This window comes from Mauremys mutica, chromosome 4 (genome assembly GCF_020497125.1).
Source record: "Mauremys mutica isolate MM-2020 ecotype Southern chromosome 4, ASM2049712v1, whole genome shotgun sequence".
NCBI classification, from domain to species: Eukaryota; Metazoa; Chordata; order Testudines; family Geoemydidae; genus Mauremys; species Mauremys mutica.
This window is the reverse complement of record NC_059075.1, coordinates 82,478,815-82,503,868: the sequence shown is the minus strand read 5'-3', so window position 1 is coordinate 82,503,868 and position 25,054 is coordinate 82,478,815. Positions and strand designations below refer to the sequence as shown.

General features: G+C 45.6%; 1 protein-coding gene across 1 annotated transcript in view; it reads right to left on the bottom strand.

Annotated features, from left to right (window-relative positions):
* SHANK2 (SH3 and multiple ankyrin repeat domains 2) overlaps positions 1-25,054 on the bottom strand; it is a 700,055-nt gene that overhangs the window by 354,927 nt on the left and 320,074 nt on the right. The window contains exon 14 of the mRNA XM_045014265.1: positions 23,896-24,065. Within this exon, the coding sequence (XP_044870200.1) occupies positions 23,896-24,065 (170 nt within the window). The remainder of the gene's footprint in view (positions 1-23,895; positions 24,066-25,054) is intronic.

Here is a 25,054-nt window from a genome sequence, read left to right as displayed (position 1 = left end):
GCCGCGTGACACTAAATTGCTTGTGGCATTCATGGAAATGCTCAGCACCGTGGAACGCCGCTTTTGGGCTTGGGAAACAAGCACTGAGTGGTGGGATCACATCGTCATGGAAGTCTGGGATGATGAGCAGTGGCTGCAGAACTTTCGGATGAGAAAAGCCACTTTCATGGGACTGTGTGCTGAGCTCGCCCCCACCCTGCGGCACAAGGACACGAGATTGAGAGCTGCCCTGACGGTGGAAAAGAGGGTGGCTATTGCAATCTGGAAGCTGGCAACTCCAGACAGCTACCGGTCGGTCGGGAACCAGTTTGGAGTGGGAAAGTCGACCGTTGGAATCGTGTTGATGCAAGTTTGCATCCTGCTAAGAAGAACCGTGACTCTGGGGAACGTGCAGGACATTGTGGATGGCTTTGCACAAATGGGTTTCCCTAACTGTGGAGGGGCGATAGATGGGAACGCATATTCCTATTCTGGCACCCCCCCACCTAGCATCCGAGTACGTTAATCGGAAGGGGTATTTCTCTATGGTTCTCCAGGCGCTTGTGGATCACCGTGGACATTTCATTGACATTTACACAGGCTGGCCTGGAAAGGTGCATGATGCATACATCTTTCGGAACAGTGGCCTGTTCAGGAAGATGCAGGCAGGGACTTTTTTCCCCAGACACGAAGATCACAGTAGGGGACGTCGAAATGCCCATTGTGATCCTTGGAGACCCCGCTTACCCGTTACTGCCTTGGCTCATGAAACCCTATACAGGGAAGCTTGACAGGAGCAAGGACCGGTTCAACTACAGGCTGAGCCGGTGCCGAATGACTGTGGAGTGTGCTTTTGGCCGTTTAAAAGCTCGCTGGAGATCTCTGTATGGGAAGCTAGACTTGGGGGAAAACAGCATCCCCGCGGTTATATCCGCATGCTGTACCCTCCATAATATTTGTGAAGGGAAGGGTGAAACATTCAGTCAGGCATGGACCACCGAGGTTCAAATCCTGGAGGCTGAATTTGCACAGCCAGAGAGCAGGGCTACTAGAGAGGCCCAGCACAGGGCTACAAGGATTAGGGATGCCTTGAGGGAGGAATTTGAGGCTGAAAGCCAACAGTAATGTTTGCTGCCTTGCACGGGAGTGAAGTGCAGTGGTTACACCGTTAGTAGGATTCTATGTTACCTAAAATGATTTACAGTGCCTGTTTCTTTACTGGGCTAAGGTATCTTTCAGTTTCTGCAATAATAAAGACTGTTTTCAAAGCCAAGAATTCTTTTATTGAAAAGAAAATAACTTCCTTGACAGACACACAACATTTTGGGAACCTAAAAGGGCAGAGGGGTGGGTTGGTGAACTGTACAGTCACAGGTTTTCATATGTCCTGTCTGGAGTGCTGTGCAATGACTGCTGCACTTCAGGGTGCATATACTGCATGGTGATGGGGGTTGAGTGCATAGGGTAAGGGTCGTAGTTCTCAGGCCTGGTTGGTGAATGTACAGGTGTTGGAGGCAGCTGGTGGAGGTAAGAACCTGGATGCTGGGGAAGGGGATTTGGAGCTGACCTTGGGGCACAAGGGAAAAAGCTTTGGGACGGGAGGGCGGGGGTGCAGCACGGTAGTGCTCTGCCTGCATGTCTACGAGTGACTGGATAGAGTCCGCTTGGCACGCCAGGATGCTTAGCAGCTGCTTTGTGCTTTTCCTCTTGGCCACTGCGTTTCTATGGCGGATCCTGCTTTCCCTTTCTCTCCAGTCCTGCAGGTTTTTACTCTCTGTAGCAGAGTGATCCATAACTGCTTTCAGCACGTCCTCCTTGGTTTTTCGCGGCTTCTTCCTTAGGTTTTGTAGTCTCTGTGCAGTTGAGGAGACAGGCAGTCCAGCAGTCAAGGTCGCTTTTGGAAAGGCAAAAATGGCAACAGTTAACAGGGGTAGCATTGTTCATAATCTCATCCAGACAGTAATTCCCACACACTGAAGGATTTTTCAGTCTTCACTTTAGCATACTTTTCCCATACCAAACAGAGCACACATAACCCAACAGGAGCCACGAAATGGTGAGTAAGGGGGACTGATTGCTTCAGGGCTGTGCAGGGGTTTCTGTGCGTTGGGGACAGCAAACAGCTACAGGGGGCATCTGCACTGAACAGTCTCCCAACATTTTCCACAGGAGTTAATCCTGGAAGATCTCTCGCTGCTGCGGGTCACCAGGGAAGAGCGGGAAGGTCTTCTACAGCAATGCGGACTCCGCCCTGGCCCCTATGCAGCTTGCCTGTGTGCAGCAATGGTCCCCCCACCCCTCGCGGCACAGTGGCGCAGACGCGTTAGCCTGACTGGGACAAGGACCACAATGGCTCTCCCTATAAAGTTGCACAGGCGCATTGCCCACGCTCTGGCTGAAACTTTTGAGGAGATTACCGCAGCCAATTACCGCGACATGATAGACCACATCAATGGGCTATTCCACATCTAGGCATGCATGCATGCATGCAGCCCTAACCCCCCCCTCCCGAAAATTTCCATCCTGAAAATAAAAGCCGCTTACCAGTAACCCGCTCCTCTGCTTGTCCTTCACCAAGTACCAGCTGCTGCGATTGGCTACCTTCCTCCTGGCTTGAGAAGAGCTCCTGGCTGCATGCCTCCAGGGACTCCGGGGTGTCTCCCCCCACCCCAGTACCTTCACTCTCAGTTTCCTCCCCCCCACCCTCCTGCTCCTCCTGTCCCCCACCCCGCTCAGAAGTGTCCATCGTGGTCGTCGGATTGGCAGTGGGGTCACCCCCAAGTATCGCGTCCATCTCCTTGTAAAAATGGCAGGTTGTGGGGGCAGCGCCGGAGCGGCGGTTTCCCTCGCGGGCTTTGTAATAGGCACTCCGCAGCTCCTTTACTTTAACCCTGCACTGCAGCGCGTCCCGGTCATGGCCCCTTTCCAGCATGGCCTTTGATACCTGCCCAAAGGTATCATAATTCCTATGGCTGGAGCGCAGCTGGGACTGCACAGCTTCCTCCCCGCAAACACTAATGAGGTCCAGCAACTTGCCATTGCTCCATGCTGGGGCTCGTTTGGCGCGTGGAGACATGGTCACCTGGAAAGATTCACTGATTGCACTCCACACCTGGCTGAGCAAACAGGAAGGGGATTTTTATAATTGCCGGGGCATTTAAAGGGTGGGTCACCTGAGGCCAGGGCAGTAGAGTGCAAACTGATGAGCAGAGTGGCTGAACAGGAATTCTGAGATATCTCCTAATACCCTGGAGGCCAATAACAGCGCTGGTGTGTGGCCACACCTGACGAGCAGCGCTGCATCACCAGCGCTGCAATCGCTACACCCCAAGCAGACCAGGTGTTCAGCCAGCGCTGCAGCCAGAGAGTTGCAGCACTGGATGTGCCTTGCAGATGTGGACAGTTACTAAGTTGCAGCGCTGGAAAGCCTCCACCAGCGCTGCAACTCTCAAGTGTAGCCAAGCCCTGAGTTCAAAGGAGTTGAATTTTAACTTGATTTACACTGATGTAAATGACATGAATAATCAAGCCCATGCATGGCAGGAAATGTAGTACTTTCTTTAATAATAACAGGAAATCTAGTTCTCACACCTGAGAAGGCCTGTATAAAATTATATACAGTATTAATGTTTACCTAGATTTAAGGCAGTAATGCAATAGTAGCTATTTCTGATACTACCTATTAAATGTCTATTAAAATAAAAATACTTGACAGCAAAATGTTCCTCATCTGAGAATTCTATTTCTTTTAAAGTTTAGATGTATAGACCTTACAGAATGCACATTTCAAATGTCATACTAAAAAGTAACAAGTACAAACTTAAGCCCACAATCCAGCAACTAGACCCCCAAGCACAGACCACTTGAATCTATATATAGCCCTAAAGCAAACAATTAAGCATCTGTATGACTTTATATATGTGAGTAATCCTACATGTACTTAAGTATTTGCAGGATCGGGGTTTAGGGCCCTCATCTGACTGAGTACCCTCAGCTCCCACTGAAGACAATGAATATGTATGAACTTTTGCTCAGGCTATATACAATATACAATTAGAGATTGGACTGAACTTCAATGAATTTTTTTAACCTTCCTAAAAGCCATAGATATTTTGTGTGCATAAACAATCCCAGGTCTGTGTTTAAAAGGGAGGGAAGATGACAAAACCAGACTTGTGTTTTAGAGATATTAACAGAAGAAACTCAGTATAATTGTGTGGACCATTTATAAAGAAAAAAAAACTGAACAATTTATGCTGATATATCCCACTTGCTCTTGGAAATAGTTGCATACACATAAAAATCTGAGGAATATCTTCCCAGCTGTATAAAATATATTTACAATTCCTATAATAAAAAATATTCAATATTATGTGACTAGCTCAACAGACAAGAGGCAGAGATCTCCATCTGAGCTACTACCTGTCATCTAATAAAATACAGGGGAAAATTCTGCTCCTAGTTACACTGATGAAAATCCAGAACAACAGTAGAGAGGACTGAGGAAATCTGCATATGTACGTCAGTGTAACAAAGCAGAATCTGATTCACTGTCTTTAATCTTCAGATAAGAACAGGGTGTATGTCTTTATATGTGAAGGGACAGATGCAACTTTATTAATAAGAGATACAGATATTATTATATTTATTTTATGATTGAGTACAAGTTACTATTGTAGATCAATTTAATTTCTTTATTTTCACCCTCCCCCCCAAAATGGAAGCTAGCCTGGGATTCCAGTCAGATGGAAGAGATAATGAAATGTATGACAATGCAGGACTCTTGTTGCAAATAATTATTTTTTGTATAGATAGTTCTGAGCACTTAATCTCAAACTGATTTCATTTTATTGACTGACAGGAAGGAGAACATAGACCGCAAAGCAACTGAAAAAAACTTCCTCCTTCCCCCAGCTAGTATTTTATTAATGTAAGTTAGGACTGGGGCACTACGCCCTCATATTTTTCATAGAGATGTTATGATATAATTATGGCATAACTATGATGTATTTTATGCAAGATAAGGCATGTGAGATATCATTGGAAAGGTTATGATTTACTGAATATAATTATCCTATTTATGTATCATCTCTGTATCTGAAGTTAGGAATATTGTCTATGCCTCTATTACAAATGTGTTTACACCTAGGGAACGCCCACTACAGAATGCAATCAGTCTAGATGGCCGGTTGGGAAGGGCAATTAGGGAAAACAATAGGTCTTTGAAGTTGCTAATCTCCCACCTTCCAGGGAAGCCTTTCTGGGGATGCTGCAAACAGAGTCTGAGTTATGGCTGCAGGGACATGTGACCAAGTCACCTGGTACTGGACTCCATGATGATATGAATGTTTTTCCACTGACCAGGGGTAGGAATCACACTGGGAGACAAAGGATTTGCGCCATATGCAAAAACTATTTAAGGCAGGGGAGTGATATTATCATGGCTTGTTCATCATTGGCTCCCCACCCAAGAAAGAAGACTGCTGGAAACACCTGAAAACAAAAAGACTGGACTAGGGGAGAAGGGCTGAGCCCAGGCAAGTGGGTTGTCTGGCCTGTGAAAGAAATACCTGGAGTTTTAAGCAGCAAGCACAAATGCAGTGTGCCTTCAAGAATCTCTGCAATCTGCCTAAAACAACATTTAGGGTGAAGAATTTGCTACTTATAACAAGTTTCTTTAATATATTAAGCTTAGATTGCATGTTTGTTTTATTTGCTGGGTAATCTCCTTTGATCTATTTGCTATCCCTTATAATCACTTAAAATCTATTGTTTGTAGTTAATAAACTTGTTTTGTTTGGTCTAAAACCAGTGTATGCGGAAATCATAACCTGGAGCAGAAAGCTGTGTATATCCCTCTCCACATTGAGGGAGGGGGCAAATTTCATGAGCTTACACTGTACAGTTCTCTGGGCAGTGCAAGATGGTACAATTTTGGGTTTACCTCTAGAGGGGAGGGATGTACTTGAGTAGTGGGCAATTCCTTAGCTGAGCCTTCCCATGCAGAGCTGATCTCAGCATCTGTATGTATAGCTGCGCCTGCGTGTGTCCCTACCTGTATATGTGCTGGTAAAGTGCAGTCTGAAGCCTGAAGGAGGGCTTGGTCAGCTTGCCTCAATAATACAGTGTAAAGGGAACCCCAGGCTGGTGGATCAGGTGAGCTCAGTGGTACCCCAGTCCCAGGTGGCACTCTGAAAGGCAGGGGAACTCATCGCAAGGACTATTACTTTGCTGCTTCTGCTTCTACATAGAATTTATATTTTGGTTTGTTATAAGGCATTTCACACCCAGAGGGAAAGTTTGACATGTTCATGCTAGTAGCAGCTGAAAATGGCTAGTCCATCCTCATCCTCATCAAGGTGGAAAAATGCATGTTTCTTTGAGTCCACAGGTGAATTCACCGTAAAGAGTGATTATTAAATGTCACAAGTAGATTTCTAAGAATCCCACTTTGGATCATCATTAAATGAATGTTTGAAGTGTTATCAATTACTAAATGAGGGGAGTTTGGCAGAACTATATGTAGGATGCTTGTTTGAAAATATGGTGTCCGTAAGAAGGAGCTAGGGTGGTAGGTAGCATATTGGGTAGAATGTATTAGTCTTTACAATTCTGGGTATTTGGGTTTAAATCCGGTTAAGTATCACAATAAAAATAGGTTGATTGGCTTCTTGGCCCTCCTACTACAGAAGCATCACACCACATGGTATGATTGGTCCCTAATCAGGAGATAGCTGAGGCTTGAACAGTTTGGGGTAGTGGGATAGCAAACCCAACAGTGCTTTTCATTAAACTAGAAAAAGATTAAGGCTTCATTCTTCACAATGTTGAAATCTTTCTAAACTAGGCAGAAAACCTAGGCCTAGTCTCCCCAGACGTACAAAACTCAAACTCTGCTCATCCAACGAGCCTTGATCTAAAACTTTTTCTTGGCTAATCTGCCTTCCTGATTTATTACTTTTAATGGGTAATAATAAACACAGGGGTTAATTGGTTAAATGGATGGAGTCCTGGTTTTTCTGTCTTGGAGCTAGAGGGAATTCTAAGTGTGTGTGTGTGTGTGTGTGTGTGTGTGTGTGTGTGTGTGTAAAAACACTCTTTTGATAGAACTTTTCAGAGTTATGTCTTCATTTAACTTGAGTTTCAGGTGACTAATAAGTCCCACAAGAATACTCACCTGGACATAGGCATTAGGTATAATAGGCCATGGCAGGCTTAGCCTGCCCTAGCAGAGCTGCAGCCACCAGATGCCAGTTGCAGGGTTTGCACGGGAAGTTTTCTGCTTATTATTATGCCCCATGCAGGTTCCGGGGCAGCTCAGTATGTGCTGGTTCCAAGGCGGCTGAGGGGGCAGTATGTGCTATTCAGCTTCCTGGCTTCATAAGTAATCTCCCTCCAGGGAGAACCCAGGAAGCTGAGTAGCACATACTGCCTCCTCAGCTGCCTTGGAACCAGCTTGGAGCATATAAAAAGCTCAGTTTCTTCCTAAAGAGATGAGCTTTTACCTCACAGTGCCTTGGGGTTTCAGGAAGCAAAGCTCGGCTGGCCCGTGGCTCCTCCAGCTGGGGAGGAGCGGGGGCGGAGTGGTCTCAGGGCTCCTGCAGTGGGGGGCTTGGGAAGAAGAGATGGGGGGTCTAGCCTCCCCAAAGGGGGGCTCCACTTGCCACCCATGCACCTGGATAAGGAAATAGCCTTGCCATCTAAGTCCCCAGAGCAGGACAAACTCTTTTCTGCCAGTCTCTAACTCACACAACCAACTCCTTAAGTTACAATGGCAACTTCCTACTCTCCTAAGCAGACCCAAAATTCAAAGCTTGAAGGAACAATGAGAATGTTCAATCTATTTTTGAATACAACTAAGTAAATAGAATGAGGCTATTAACAAGTGTTTTGGAGCATAACATTTGTCTTCATTTGAAGTTGATCTTGAGTCATAGATCTTACCTAGTAAATAATTAAGGTCAGCACAAGTTAGTTTGACTTTGTTCTAGTTTTTCAAGTAACTTTTTCTAATTTTAGATTGTATTTTGCTCCTGTCCAATCCTCTCCCTTTCCTACTTGTTACTGTCAGAAATCCTCCTTCCCTGCTGCTGATGTTGAAGAGGATATGCCATGTAAGCAGATCCTTTTGACTGTATGAAGCAGCATCAAAAAGATGTTATGGTGTCATTAGAGAGCAGTGGGACAAGACTGAAGTGCCAGCCAGCAGGCAGGCAGGGAACAAGTATCTTCAGCTCTGCAGACATTCAGGGGAGTTGGGAAGAAGCGAACCCAGTCTCCCCAAAGATTGCTAGGTCCTGGAGTAGGAATGCTCCTGGGTGGAGGTGAGTGAATAATTGATCATTCAGTGGCCAAATTGGGGGGGGGGGGTTCAATTAGAACATAAACTGATTTTTTTCATTTTCGCACAGAAAAAACAAGGTTTTTTTCCACTGAAATTTTTTTGCCCAGCTCTAATCCTGAGGAAGTCTGCAAGTAGTTTCACTGTTAAATCAGCCTGCCTGAGTTCTCCTGAGCTCTTATTACTGAATAGTAGTTTCCCCCTATCTGCCATCAGGAGGGGACCATTCTTAATGGCCCCACTTTATACCAGAGACTGGGGAGGGAGATCCACTTTCATGAAATATAGAAGTGTTGCATGGTGCCTGGCAAGACAGATTCCAACAACAGAACCAAGGGCCTGTGTAGAAAAGATGAGGCAGTGAGGCAGTTCAAGGGAATTGGGGAGCTCAGGAATTCTAATTGACCAGCTTTTTGTAATCTCTCCCCAGGATCACTCTCATGGTGCTTCTGTTTGCTTTGAGCCTCCTCAAGAAAGTTACAGTTGCCTATGACTGTGTCTAGAATATGCCTACAATATATTGTAGCACAGTGATTTACATCTTGTAACCAAGTCGTAGCAATTCATAATCATTCATAAGTGTCAAATTCACAAATAGTTTTGAATCAACCAAAACTACATTTTTCCTGTGAATAAACTGTTCCTCCGAAAATTTCACCCAGCTCTAGTTTCAATATTCTGAGATATTAGTTAGCAAGGGTACAATTTCTAGTATAGATGACACAAGTCACAATTATTCTTATCAGGGATTTCAGGAATAGAGGTTGTTCGTAACTCTGAAATGTTAGTAACTCTGAACAAAACATTATGGTTATTCTTTCAAAAATTTACAACTGAACATCGACTTAATACAGCTTTGAAACTTTACTATTACTATGCAGAAGAAAAATGCTGCTTTCCTTTTTTTTTAGTAGTTTACATTTAACACAGTACTGTACAGTATTTGCTTTTTATTTTTGGGGGGGGGGGTGTCTCTGCTGCTGCCTGATTGTGTACTTCTGGTTCCAGATGAGGTGTGTGGTTGACTGGTCAGTTCGTAACTTTGGCGTTTGCAACTCTGAGGTTCTACTGTATTCTACTCTTAAGGTTTGCTTATCCAGTAGTTTAACACTCTGATTACTGAATTTACTCAAGCAGAGTAGGAAAATTACTGCTGAAAAACAAAACAGGTTTTCTGTAGTTCTTCTCGTATTTTATTTACTATTCTAACTTGCGCAAAAACCCAGGACCCCAACTTTCTTTTTGTCTAGAGGTATTGTCTGACAGTAATTTCTTCAAACACAGTAGGGGTTTAATAATCTTTTCCTTCTCAAGCTGAGTTATAAGATGGATTTCACTATAGATGAATATGTTTCTTACATGCTTGGGTTGCCCAGCCAGCTGAGGTCACACTGAACCAGAAGTAGTTAAGCACTGATCAGAATTTCTAGTGCTAAAAGCTACTGATATTCTAGTTATCATATGGACCTGAATCATCACCACCACAGTACCCAAAGTGAGATCAAAGCCCTATTATGCTAGGTGCTGTACAAATACACCTGGAGACAGTCCCTGTTCAGAAGAACTTGCAATCTATATCAGAGGAGACAAACAAAAAAACAAAACAAGTGCTGGTGCATATTTGAGCTATTTAAGGGCATTCCATGCCTGGGGCCTGACTGCAAGGTGCTGAACACTGTTAACCCCAACTGAAGCCAATGGGAGCTCAGAGTGCTCAGCACCTTGCAGGATTAGAAAAGTATGTATGGCCCATACACTTTTGCTGATTTTTTAAAGTGTAGCTGCATAGTAGCTCTTCAATTTTGGTTAGTAGGGAAGGGCAGATGAAATGTTCTTTTCTTTTAAAATGACTGACAAAGAAACCTCCACTGTTTGTAATTTATAAACTTCCTCTTTTTTTTTTTTTTTAATCTAGTCCTGACTGCTTGTAAAGAAGTCATGGAGGGATCCTGCTGCAGCAGCAAAATAGGAAATGGCAAAATTTTGCCTATTGTAGCTGCTGCTGCTTCCCTCTCCAAAGAGGTCTAAGATGATCCATCACCACCAATTTCAACAGCTAAGATGGAGCATGCCAGGACTCAGTCCAATCAGGGAACCTCTGAAATGCTTACTGTAAAAAGAATTTACATGGCTGCTCCCATTAGTGATCTTCAATGAGCCACCACAGACTCTTTCCTCCATGTGAAAAGGAAGAGATGCTGCTGCCTGAATTGCCACTGGAATTAAGAAAGGGAGGATAAAATATATAACTGGGGCGTGGATCATGCATCAGGCCAAAGTGGAACTGGTCTGGGAGCTGGGAATGGAAACCATGTGGCAGGTGGAGAAAGGGAAGAATCATAATAGCAGAAGTAATGACTGGGAACAGATGAGGATACAAAGGTGTCCAGACTCTTGTAACAGGCATTTGAGAGTCTGAGTGGTTAGATAAACCCTATGTGAAACAGATCCATAAGTGAGCTAAGCAAGGTCACTGGCAAAGGACAAATCACACTCCGAACAGTTTCATAGCCTGTTTAAGATCATGTGCTTTCATAAAGAACTTTTGTTTACTGTATTTTTCAGTCACCAGAAATGGTCTGTCTCTCCATCATGCTGAGTGCTACCCCCCACTAGTATCTGTCACAATTTAAAAACAAAATATAATAGCATAGACTTGAGTCACTGGTAGACCTGTGCAGGATACCCAGATGTTACTGCATTGCCTTATTTTCATGATACAGAAAACTACAAGTTCATCACCAACAAAAGACAAGGAGCTTTGGGAGACCACGATCTCTCGCTGAGATTCATGGTACTGTAAATAGGTGCTGCTGAAATTTGAAGCATTTTTAAAACAGTGGTGGTAATAGTAATTAACGTATTTTGCATCCACTATATTATCTAGGTTAGATATAAACATATGGGTGATTAAAAATATACTGTGATGGATTTTTAAACAAACTGAAGAAAACACTGAAGGAAATAATTCTCCATTGCAGAAGGCAATAGATAGTTTCCATATCAAATCTCTATGATATTACCTGGCCAAATAGAAATATCAGGTTTATTTTAATAAGTTAGACATAGCCCTTTTTGTATCATGAGTGGCAGACACACAAATGATGTCAGTGTATGACTAATGGGTAAAAAATAAAGCGGATATTTTTATCTAGGCTCTGCAACATCCTATTAATACACCACACTGTATTTCGTTTAAGTTTTTACTTGAACCTGGCCCACACATAGCTTTCTCTGAACACTTCCAGTCCCAGACACTTTGATCTATTGTCATTCATGCATTTCTTAGCAAATGCTTACAATGACACACATTCATCTTCTAAAAGAAAATGATACCTCACTGCTAGATGCTTTATACTAAAGTAACTGGATATATAATAAACAGACTTTGCACTTTCATAGGATTCACAATCTGAAGATCACAAAGTGCTTTGCAAAGGTCAGTAAATAAGCAATATAGTGCCATTTTACAGAAGGAGAAACTGATGTACAGAGGGAAGAGAATTCCTCAAGGCCACACAGTGGCAAAGTCAGGAATAGAATCCAGGTCTTCTATTTTCCAGTCACATTCTCCAATAAGAATCCCTGCTGCCACCCTATCAAATTATTCAGAAAGGACAAATCAACTTTGGTGGGAAAACCCACCTGATTCAAACACTATCAGTTATCCTTACTGAAGACTTTTCAGTTCAGAAATGTATCCCCCTCTAGCTTTTCCAACTGCTCTCATCTTATTCCTTTAATTTAATCTATATGAGTCACTCCCAGCCAATCCCACTCCTCAGCATGTTGTTCTCTCTCTGTCCCTGAGTTAATTATCCTTACTCCCAACTTTCACTGTAGTTCTTATCATGGGATGTTAGGGTTTCAAGCAGGTCTGAAAAATGTACCCTGCAGCACAGGTCCGAGGCACACAGTACATTCTGAAGACACTTTGATTTACTGGAAGTCCCAAGGAATCCTAAAGTAAATACTCTAATTTCAATATTTTGCACTGAACACACCACAAAATCATGAAGTTATAGATTATGTTTCTCTCTATGTTTATATTTTGTTATTTATCTTGATTTCAGATATATAAAAAGCATGTACCCTAAGTTTTATTTGCCTCCTGCAAAAATAAAAAGTCACACATACAGATACATTTAGGATGTATTATTTGCAAAGAAGTGTGAATGAACTGTTTGTGTGTTGAGTGACAGCTTTGTACAGCAGAAATTGCATTTAATTTTAGTTTTATTTAAATTTTAATTACGTTTTATGGGTAAACTGTTATGCCATTGGCTGAAAATATGGCCTAATATTTTGTACACTGAAGCAGCTGGTCACTTTTACAACTCAACAACAATAGTGTGGAGGAATTGAGTTAGACTCCAAAGAGAAACTGCTGAACTTGAATTAATATGCAAACTAGATACTATTAACTGTGGTCTAAACAAAGACTGGGAATGGTTGGGTCATTACACCAACTGAATCTATTTCCCTATGTTAAGTTCTCCTCACACCTTCTATGGGCCATCTTAATTATCACTTCAAAAAGTTTTTTTTTCCTCCTGCTAACGATAGCTCATCTCAATTGATTAGACTCTGCCTGTTGGTATGCATACTTCCACCTTTTCATGTTCTCTGTATGTATAAATATCTCCTGTCTGTGTGTTCCATTCTATGCATCCGAAGAAGTGAGCTTTAGCTCACGAAAGCTCATGCTAAAATAAATTTGTTAGTCTTTAAGGTGCCACAAGTACTCCTGGTTTTTTTTGCGGATACAGACTAACACGGCTGCTACTCTGAAACCTGTCAATTTCCCAATAGTTTATCAGGCATAGGCCTGGCTGGATAGGAATAATTAAACATGATGGACGCATCATTTCTTCTAAACAGAATTAGGGAGGTAACTAGGCTGAAAATAAAATGTTGGTGCTAAGATAAATAAATGGTTCGGTAAGCCAAAAGAAGACATCTGAGCTAGGTAAGATAAGAGGGGGATCATCCAGGGAACCATTTACTTAAGAACAAGAGAAGGTAAGTTGGGAATGTAAAGATGAGGTAAGGAGCAAATCGTACATGGTCAGAGCATGCTGTATAGGGACTGGTTCCTACAAAATAACCAAGCCAATAAAAAAAAACACATGATGCAGTGTATAGCAAAGGCAATGTAATGTGTAAATCTGTATATGGAAAAAGATTTTCTGAGTAACTTTGTACGTGTAGCATACCCTACAGCTACCTCCTATGCTTGAATATGATCAATTCAGCATAGCTTTACTGTATGCCAGATAAGGGAACCTGAGTGATGAGATTGGAATCTGAGTTCTTGGGGAGCCAAGTGGAAGAGGTTTCAGGGGAACCCGAACAACATGATGACACCCTGAATGACTTATTACCCAGACAGAAAGAATTATAATGGGGGAGACTGAGAAGTAGTAATGGGAGGCATGAACAGAGCCCAGGGCACGGGGGTGGGAGAATGGAGGACCCTTAATGGGTGAGGGGAAAGGGGAGACACACAGAACCCCTAGTCGGAGGGAACATTGGGGAAAATCTGATATGGGGGCACACTGAGCCCCTGTCACAAAATGGAATGGAGGGAAGTGGGAATACGAGTGCACACAGACTTACTGGAATGGGGGACAAACAGAACCTCTAATAGGGTAGAGCAGGGGTAGGCAACCTATGACACAGGTGCCGAAGGCGGCACGCGAGCTGATTTTCAGTGGCACTCACACTGCCCAGGTCCTGGCCACCGGTCCAGGGGGCTCTGTATTTTAATTTATTTTTTAAATGAAGTTTCTTAAACATTTTAAAAACCTTATTTACTTTACATACAACAATAGTTTAATTATATATTATAGACTTACAGAAAGAGACCTTCTAAAAACATTAAAATATATTACTGGCACACGAAAGCTTAAATTAGAGTGAATAAATGAAGACCTGGCACACCACTTCTGAAAGGTTGCCAACCCCTGGAGTAGAGGTTGTAGGGAGCCCCTGAAAAAAGAGGGGGTGGGATGGGAGAGTAGTACACAAGTAGCTTGTGAGGGGGAGGAAATGGAGGGCTGCAAGGAGCCCCTGGTGTGTGAAATAATCTTGGCCTACACAAGTGTGCAAACTCCTAATGTTGTTCTGTCATTTTTCTTGCAACTTCATCACCTTGCAGTGAGAGGCTGAGAGAGAGGATCTGGAGTCTGTCGATGTACATTTCATAGCAAGGGAAAATAGATAAGAATTTATATTGAGGAAAATCCATTACACCTGAAAGGCAGAGGCCCTGATACAAACTGTACACAGGTATCCTGAAAGCAGAATCTAACATCCATTGCCAAAACAATGGACATGCTATTCAAAGTTCACTCACCTTGGCTGGTCAGTATGGTTAATGCATATTGCAAACTGATCTTTTAAATGCTCAACTTAGAGCCATAAGCATGTGGCGAGAAAAGGGTATTATTAGACTGAGTGGGAAAAAAAATCACTGCATGGTGATCCAAGTCTTTCGTTTTCTCCAGACAATACAGCTGATCAATCACTTAACACTGTGGAGAGGAACACTAACACCTCAGAGCTGCCCTGGATCATGGGACTTGATAAGCACATGCAGAGGAGACAGGAGGAGGATTTCAGGTGATCAGCACATATCCAGAGAGAGAAAAAATACCTAAGGCTTTGTCTACACTGGCAAGTGAAAGACAAAAGTTTTGTCATTCAGAGGTGTTAAAAAAACATCCCCCGGAAAGACAAAAGTTTTCTCAATGATAAGTGATGGTGTGAACAGCGTTTCGACAATGCTAACACCGCTCACTGGGGGTAGAAATTTTTTGTCTGCAGGAGAGCTCTCTCCTGCCAACAAACAGTGGCTACACTGTGCACCTTTTAGTGGCACAGCTGTAGCGGCACTACCCTGTCGCTAAAAGCTGCGTAGTGTAGCCATAGCCTAAGAGATATAAGAATTCCTCTATTTTACTGTAACTAAAGAAAGCCTGATCCAGTACACTTCTCACAAGCTAAACAGCTAGATAGTCAGTCAAATTGTTTGTGCTCCACATTCATTTTATCTCAGTTTTTAACAAGGTCTTGCTTTGACATGATTATTTGGATTGGTAGAATGTAAATGGAGTAATTTTATGCAGACAGCCCTGGGGAGACAAGAACCCCTTGACCTTTAAGCAGAGCCAGTGATGTTAAGGAGTTTCTGGAGCCCAAATCAAAGAGCCAAAAAGGCGCATACTGACCAGCCAACGTGAGTGAACTTTGAATAGCATGGTGCACATTGGCCAGAAAATTTTTCCCCTAGCAGCATCTGTCGGGTTAGCCTCGGCACCCCCTGGAGTCGCACCCTCATGGCGCCTAACATATAGCCCTGCCGACCCACCCCTTCAGTTCCTTCTTGCCAGCTACTCCGACAGCGGGGTAAGAGGGTGGGTATTGGAATGGACATGGTCAACTCAAAGAACAACAGTTACGAGAAGCGAGTAACCGTTTTTTCTTCTTCGAGTGCTTGTTCATGTCCATTCTAATCAGGTGACTCCCAAGCCAAATTCAGAAGGTGAGGTCGGAGCTCTCCACTGATTAGATTACTCCTCTTCTGAAGGCCGCATCGTCTCTGGCCTGTCGGGTGATTGCATAGTGCATGGTGAAGGTGTGTATGGATGACCACATCGCCGCTCTGCCGATTTCTTGGGTGGGAACTTGAGCCAGGAATGCTGTCGAAGCCTGTGCTTCGACACACACAGTAGAGTGTGCTGTGATTGGAGGCGCAGGAACCCCTGCCAGGTTGTAGCACTCCCTGATACATGATGAAATGTGCTGGGCCGAAACTGGCTGACCTTTCATACTGTCCACCACTGCCACAAAGAGCTGGACTGACTTCCCGAATGGTTTTCTTCTCTCGATGTAGAAAGCCAGTGCTCTGCGGACATCCAGAATGTGGAGTCTCTGCTCCCTGTTAGAATGAGGTTTAGGGTAGAAAACTGTGAGGAAAATGTCCTGGATGATGTGGAACTGTGACACAACCTTCGGGAGGAAAGGAGGGTGGGGCCTGAGCTGAACCTTGTCCTTAAAGAACACAGTGTAGCGTGACTCTGAAGTCAGACACCCTCCTGGCCGAGGTTATCTTCACCAGGAACGCAACCTTGTAAGAGAGGTAGAGCAGGGAGCATGTTGCTAAAGCCTCAAAGGGGTGTCCCATGAGTCTAGAGAGGACCAAGTTGAGGTCCCAGGCAGGAACCAGTTGGCGAACATGCAGGTACAACCTGGGTGGAATGCCAAGATGGCAGCCAAGTGCACTCTTATAGAAGGCAACGAGAGACCCTCCTGTTTCAGATGTAGAAGGTAGCCCAGAATGTGCGGCACTAAGGCTAGCGTCGGGAGCGAGTCACACTGAGCCGACCAGATTGAAAATCTCTTCCATTTAGCAAGGTTTGTGGCCCTCGTTGAGGGTTTTCTACCGCCAAGGAGGACCTGTCTAACCTGGTCTGAACAGGAATACTCCAATGGATTCAACCATAGAGCTTCCACGCTGTGAGATGGAGCGACTGAAGGTCTGGGTGTTGGAGATGTCCATCATCCGGTGTGAGAAGGCCGGGAAGAGCGGCAAGGTAATCGGCGCTCCCACAGACATGTCTAGGAGGGAAGTGTACCAGTACTGACAGAACCAAGCCAGTGCTATCAGTATGACCCGAGCTCGATCTCTGCGGATCTTGAGCAGCAACTTGTGAACAAGCGGTATTGGCGGGAAGACATATAGGAGAGCTCCTCCTCAATGGAGGAGGAACGCATCTGCTGTGCAGCCCGGGCTGTGATTCTGGAAGGAGCAGAACTGCTGGCACTTCCTGTTGTATCGCGTGGCGAAGAGGTCGATCAGGGGAAATCCCCACCTCTGGAAGACTGAACATGCGATGTCCGGGCGAAGGGACCACTCATGGCTGTGCAATGACCTGCTAAGGTAGTCCGCCAGCTTGTTCTGAATCCCGGGAGGTATGACACTTGCAGGTCAACTGAATGTTCTACACAAGTCCCATAGCATGAGGGCTTCCTGGCACAGGGATGAGGAGCATGCACCCCCGTTTGTTGATATAGAACATTGCAGCCATATTGTCCATCATGACTGATACCTAACCGGACATTGTGTAAGGGCGGAATGTCTGATATGCTAGGCACACCGCTCTGAGCTCTCTGACACTGATGTGGAGGCACAGATCTGCTTGCAACCAGAGGCCTAGAGTGCTGCAGTCTCCCAGATGAGCTCCCCAGCCCAAATCCGACGTGTCCATCACCAACGACAGGGATGGTTGTGGGGCAGTGAAGGGGACCCCTGAACACACCAGCTGGGCATCAGTCCACCACCGGAGCGAATCGAGGATAGCGCAAAAGGCAGGGTCACGACCCTGTCCAGCTGTCCTAGGCTGGTTGATAGACTGACGCTAGCCATGACTGTAGCGGCCGAAGCCTGAGCCTGGTGTGTCATACCATGTATGTACAGGCTGCCATGTGCCCTAGAAGCTTCAGGCAGTTTCTCACGGTAGTGGTGGGAAACTGCGTGACTCCCTGGATCATGTCATTGAGGGCTTGAAACCTCACCTGTGGGAGGAATGCCCTGGCTTGGGTGGAGTCCAGTACTGCCCCTATGAACTCTATCCTCTGGACGGGGGACAGAGTCAATTTTGCTTCATTTAGGAGAAGACCCAGGTTCTCAAAGGTGGCTATGATAAACGCGACCTGAGTTTCCACTTGTGTCCTGGAGCGGCCTTTGATCAACCAGTCGTCAAGGTACGGAAACACCTGTACATGATATCGCCATAGAAACACGGCAACGACTGCCATGCACTTGGTGAATACTCGAGGTGCTGCTGACAGGCTGAATGGGAGGACGGTAAATTGGTAGTGGGAACCATTGACCACAAACATGAGGAACGTCCTGTAGTTTTGAGCAATTGCGATGTGAAAATACATGTCCTTCAAGTCGAGGGTGGCATACCAGTCTGCTGGATCTAGTGAAGGGATGAGGGAGGCCAGGGAGACGATGGTCGCGCAGGTCCAGGATAGGCTTGAGGCCGCCTTTGGCTTTTGGTAGTAGGAAATACCGGGAATAGAAACCCTCGCCCCAGTGCTCCGGAGGAACCTCTTCCACCGCCCCTAGTGATAGGAGTGACTGCACCTCCTGAATGAGCAGTTGCTCGTGAGAAGGGTCCCTGAAGAGGGACAGGGAAGGAGGGTGGAAGGCTGGGAGGGCACAGAATTGGTTGGAGTATCCCCTCTCTACCGTGTGACGCACCCAGTGGTCCGAGGTGATACGGGACACCATGCATGGTAGAAAGGGGATAGTCGGGAGGAAAAGGTAAGGTGGGTTAGATCTAGTCAAAGATCTGGTGCACCGTCCTCGACCGCACCTTCAAAAGGCTGGTTTAGGGCCAGAGGGCAGTTTGGGCTTGCCAGAGTCCTGACTTGAGGAAGGGTGTAGCCTCTCCCTGTCACTCCTGTTCCTCCTCCGAGAACAGTCCTGGTGGCTCTGCTGCTGGAACCTTTGAGGAGGTTGTGGGCGGAAGTGTCTCCACTGCGTGGCAAGGGTGTGCAGGCCCAAGGATTTGAGGGTGGCTCGAGAGTCTAAGGCTGTGCAGCAGCTAGTCTGTCTTTTCAGAAAACAGAGTCTCACCCTCAAACAGGAGGTCCTGAATGGTTTGCTGGACCTTGTAGGGTAACCCTGAGACTTGGAGACAAGCACTGTGCCTCATAGCTACCCCTGTTGCTGCCACTCTAGTGGCAGCATCTGCAGTGTCTAATGCAGCCTGCAAGGAAGCCCGGGAGACTAGCTTCCCTTCCTCCACCAAGACAGTAAACTCCGACCGGGAATCTGAAGGGACGAGCTCTGTAACCTTTGCCATTGCTGCACAGGTGTTATACGAGTACCTGCTCACAATGGCCTGTTGGTTAGCGATACGGAGCTGCAAACCGCCTGTCGAGTAGACCTTTCTCCCCACAAGGTCAAGGCATTTAGCATCCTTGTTCTTTGGGGAGGGTCCTTGGAAGCCCTGTCTCCAATGCTGGTTAGCCACATGGACCACCAGCAAGTCAAGTGCTCGAAACCTCTGGAGGGGACTAATACCGCCACTCATTGAGCTTAGCAGTAGGTGGCAAGGATTCCAGTGTCTGCCACAGGTTCTTAGGTTCCGCTGGCAGCGTCCACAGCCTTTATAAGTGGCAAGGCTATACATGAAGGTCTCGAGGGTGCTAGGATGCGCACCATGCAATCTGCCTCCTCTACCACCTCCTCGGCCTTGATGCCCAGACCCTTCCAGCCCTGCACAGCAACTGCTGTAGCACTCTGTTGTCCTCTAACACAGGGGCTATGGCTGTCCCCACCAATGCTTTGTCCAGCGACAAAGAGAAGGAAGTGTGTGCTAGTAGTGGAAGCTCCTTAACATCTGCCCCAGAGGGGTCATGTGACTTCCAAGGCAATGTTGGAGGTAGTGGTGCTGTCAACGGTGCTGGGGTTGCAGGTGTCGAAGCACGCACCGGTGCCACCGTCAGCCCTATGGCAGGGAGATACATCAGCACGCTCATAGGAGCCACCAGAAGCATAGGGCCCGGTGCCTGCATTGAGGTCAACATCGACAAAGGTGTAGGCGTGGGAGAAGGGAGGAGGGTAGTGCCAAGGTCGGGTCTGAGCACAATGCCGGAGTCGATGATGGAGTCAGAGGCAGAAGCATTGGGACCGTAGGCGTCAAGGGCAGATGCACAGCAGAAGATGGCATGAAGGTGGCAGAGGCTATGGAAGATGTCGCAGAGCATGGACCCTGGATTCCTCCCCGGCCCTGGTGAAAAGCTCAGGGGGTCCAGAAGGGCCACTGACGCGGGTTCTGCCACTGTGGAGGCCATGCCTGGGGCTCTCTTCTGTCTCTACCGGACTTCAATCTGTGACTTCTGCTCCAACACTGAAGATCACAGAGGAGATGATCCTCTGTGTCTCGAACGTCAAGAGCTCAGGAAGCGGGTAGACTCTCTGTCCGAGCGGATAGGCACTGAGGGACATGGCGAGGGGGAGCGTCTCGACATCATAGCCAGCTTCTCCTTCCAATGCACCGGAGGACGCAGATCTGCCAGTGCTGAGAATGACTCCCTGGCAGGCGAGAATGGTGCCATAAGATGGAGGAGGTCCCGAGCAGCCTGATACACTTCCGGCGTCAAGAGGACTTGCAGCTGCTGTGTAGACGCCGGTGATCAAGACAGGGCCGGACTCGACTGCTGCACTTGGGCAGGAGTCAACATGGCGCCAGCAGGGGATCCTGAGGAGAGGCCCGTCTGGGATCGCACATCCCGGGGCTTGGCCAAAGGAGAATGATCGTCCGGCTTCTTCTTCTTTTGAGGCACCAGTGAGTAGGAACGGTGCCTACTATCAGATAGGCCCCGTGAGGAGCCATGTCGGTGCCAAGTGTCTCGGGAAGAGTCCTTTCTTGGCGCTGAGCTCACCAACGGCGCCGGGACACTCCGCACTGAGGACTACACAGTAGGGGTTGGGTCTCCCGAGCCCAGGTCGGAATGAGGGCATAGAGCTGCATCCATGAGGATCACCTTGAGCCACTGTTCTCTTTCCTTAAGAGTTCTCGGACAGAACTCCCATCTTACAACGATCTTTCTGATCGGTCTCCCCCAGGCACTGTAGACACGATGAGTGTGGGTCACTCTTCGGCATGTGCTTGGCGCAGGCCACACAGTTTTTGAAACCCAGGGACCGCAGCATACCACAGCTCTGGGAACCGGGGGGAGGGTCAACAAACTCTAAATTAAGACTCTAATAACTCTAACAACACTATATGGTTGCATATAATTAGTCGTTGAAGAATGAACTTGCTGAGCAAGAGCTAAGGTAAGCTCCAGGCACCGTTACTATCGGTAAGGAGGAACTGAAGGGGTTGCGAGTTGGCAGTGCTATATATAAGGTGCCATGAGGGTGCGACTCCAGGAGGCGCCCAGGCCAGCCCAATGGATGCTGCTAGGGGAAAAATCTTCCGGCCAACATGCATGTGCACACACCTGATTTGAATGGACATGAACATGCATTCGAAGAAAAACCTGATTTACGCTCTCCAGTATTTCCATCATGTTTAATAATCAGAACAAGAAAGAAATGCTACACTAATCATTTTATTAAGATCAAATATTCATAATCATTTTGGGGGGAGAGGGTTGAGGTGCACTCTAAATGTCCTGAGGTTTCTCTATTTTAAGCCACAAAGGATCAGGAGACCATGGCCCAAAAGGCTGTTTGGCAGATGGGGATAGCTGGAGTGCATTGTCCTCAGGTACTCCTCACACCCCACACAGACACCTTAAAATGTCCTTTCCTAATATGCCCCTTGTGCTGTTGGCCATTGGGAATGCCCCCATGCCAGAGTATCTCTAGTAGGAGATTTGGAGGCTGTAACCACTCCCTTTGCCCTAAAACAAAAGGGATTATGGTAGAATCTCAGAGTTACAGATACCTTGGGAATGGAGGATGTCTGTAACTCTGAAATGTTCCGTAACACTAAAGAGAAGGTTACCGACTTCAGCCATGGGGGGCAAAGCAGGAGATTGGGGCTGAAGCCACAGGGCAGGGGGAGGCTGAAGCACTCACAGGAAAAAAAATAGTGGGTGTTCAGCATCCACTGGCAGCCCCATGGATCAGCTCCTCCCTCTGCCCCCAGTGCCTCCCGCCCGCCAGCAGGCCTCGCGGATCAGCTCCTCCCCTACCCTCCTAGTGCCTGCTGCGATCAGCTGTTCAGCGGCATACAGGAGGTGCTGAGGGGGAGGGAGAGGATCAGGGACATGAAGAGATGGGGTGGGTGGAATGTGGGCGGGAAGGGGGCTTGGGGAAAAAAGGGGGTCTATCACCCCCAGGAAAATCCCAAACTTGGCACCTCCATCCATAACTCTGATGTTCTTATCTTTGAGGTTCTACTGTAGAATGATACAGAGAATCTGCCCCTATGTCTCAATGATTAATGGTTAATAATCTTAGAGGTGGGGGAATCAAACATTATAGATTAGCTAAACTGATCATGTAGATAAGTACTACTGACAACCTACACAGTGATGCAAGTTTTAACGGTGGGCCAGATGGGAAAGGTGTGTGTGTTTCCTGCCCTTCTACCCACATTTTAACCTCTACCAACTTCACCAATCTGGCACTATACTACTGTCCAGGAGGGCAAGAACAATGGCGTCAATGCAGCCCTTCATCTCCACAAACTGAGCATGTCACATCTGGGATGCATCTGCTGTCTTGAAACGTAACACTAAGGGTACGTCCATACTTACGTCCGGGTCGACGGGTAGCGTTCGACTTCTCGGAGTTCAAACTATCGCGTCTAATCTAGACGCGATAGTTCGAACTCCGAACACGCTCCCGTCGACTCCGGAACTCCACCACCGCGAACGGCGGTGGTGGAGTCGACGGGGGAGCCGCGGACTTCAATCCTGCGGCGTCTGGACAGGTAAGAAGTTCGAACTAAGGTAGTTCGACTTCAGCTACGCGAAGTCGCGTACCTTAGTTCGACCCCCCACCCTAGTGTAGACCAAGCCTAAGACTATGTCTACACTGCCCTGCAATTCAGACTACGGGGCTGCAAACAACAGTGCACACCGAAGTGCTGTTCTGTAGCTTCCCTGTGGACACTGCAGATGCGAACTGAAGGGTTACTAGTCTCATTAACATAGTCCTCTTCTAGGAACCTTTTAGTTTGCACCCGCAGTGTCCACACAGGGTACTTACACAAATCACTTTGGTGCGCATGGTTGTTCGCAGCCCCGCAGTCTGAACAGCAGGGCAGTGTAGACATAACCTAAGTTAGATCCTGACTTGCACCATGTTCTTGGCTTTCAAGCAAACTAGTAGCCATTAATTTTCCTTTTACCTTAAAAGGTATTTCCCTCCCCCACCCCAGCACAATTTAAAGTGCTCCTCCTCCCTCATGTCATGTAGAACAGCCAGAAAAAAATGTGTCACATGACCCAGTATATCCTCCTTCCAGAGACAGAGAGAGAGAGAGAGACAAAGGAAAAAGCCTCTGGGAACTGCAGCCCATGCTGGGCAAGGGAATTGCTTTGTTTTTGTGTTGCACGTTTTTTTGTTTAAACCAATAAATTGTGCCCTGATGTAAGGTGTGAATCAGACTCATGAACAGCATTCCTTCCTTCCTGGGTTGATGAGATAGCACACCATCTTACAACATCTTTAAAACTCAATATTTGTCCCTCTACAATAATTGCAGTTCTGTGCCTCTTACTCTAAGTACAGGAAGATACCATTGTTACTGCAGGTACTTTTAAGTTTCAATGGCACCCACTGCATAAATTGTTTATAACAAAAATGGTAGTTGAATATATTTTGGTTACAAAATATAACTAAGTCCACGAATTATTAGCAAAATTTGGTGTAAAGAAATACTGGAGTAAAAATAATAGATCTATTAACATATGAGCTAAACAAATAAATTATTCTATTATAGATGAGATAATGTAGGGCTTTAAAAACAAGATCTGTGAATAATCAGAAAAAATGCTATGGTTACTCAGGAACTAATGGAGAAAAGACTAACCTTTCACCCTGTCCCCTTTGTGCAGATGAATCTCTCCTTCTCCTTGAGGTTGATATGGCTTGACGACAATAAAAAGTCTTCCAGGTACAGCACTGTAAAGTTTGCGTTTTGGACCCTGATAATCCAAGGCAGCAATAGCATCCTTGTTGGCACTGGGATTATAACCGGCACTGGGGATTGCAATGAAATAGCATTAGTTTATCATTTAAAATTGACATTAATATTGTTCTGTTCTCATGACACAACAGAACATATTTAGTGGTGAGAATATGCAATAAGTATGCAGTTTGCAAAAAGGCAGTATTACTGGAAAAACAAAACTAGTTTGTTAGTCTAGACACCCTATTTTTTAGATAATCTTTGAAGTGGAAAAGGTCAACTAATGACTGTTTTGTTAAAACAAAATGTGAAAAGACAATAACTGAGACAACCAGACAGTTTTCCAGCCCTTCAGCTAATTTACTTTACACACTTTATAGATATATATATTATATATATATATGCACATCATAATGATGCAAAATAAATAAGTAGAACACTTTAGACTACTAAAATCTACAATTACTGCTGTGAATGGGTGTGTTCACAATAGTTCTATAGTAACATTCATGGGCCTGAACCAAAACCATAACTCTGAATGTACCCAAAGATGCATCATGTCTTTTGTGTTTGATACAGTAGAATTTCAGGGGAAGTTTCTTATCAATGATCAAAATATGAACACTTATCTACTTGTTTTGAATAAGGAAGAATTCATTGATAAAGGGTGATAAATAGAGAAGCTTGGGGCTAGATCACATCACCACAAAGGCATTTCCTTTCAGGAAATCAAATATTACAATAGTTAAGAAACGATGTCTGGTGCCAGGGAGGAAATGGTAAAATTCAAGTGTGGGTAGAAGAATCTTAAAAGGCATCATAAAAAAGGTGCAACATGCTACAGTTCCACTGCTAAGGATGAATGCAAGGAACAAGAAGCCTTACATGGAAATGCTGAAAATAGAATATATGCAAAGGAAACAAGAATACATAGAAATAATCAGTGTTTTCAGGGGAAAGATAAGGGCAGGGAAAAAAACAAGAATGAGTTAATACTTGCGTAATTGCTTGGGATGAGAAGGATGGGTGTTTTTATTTGGCTTAGTGAGTAAGATATCCT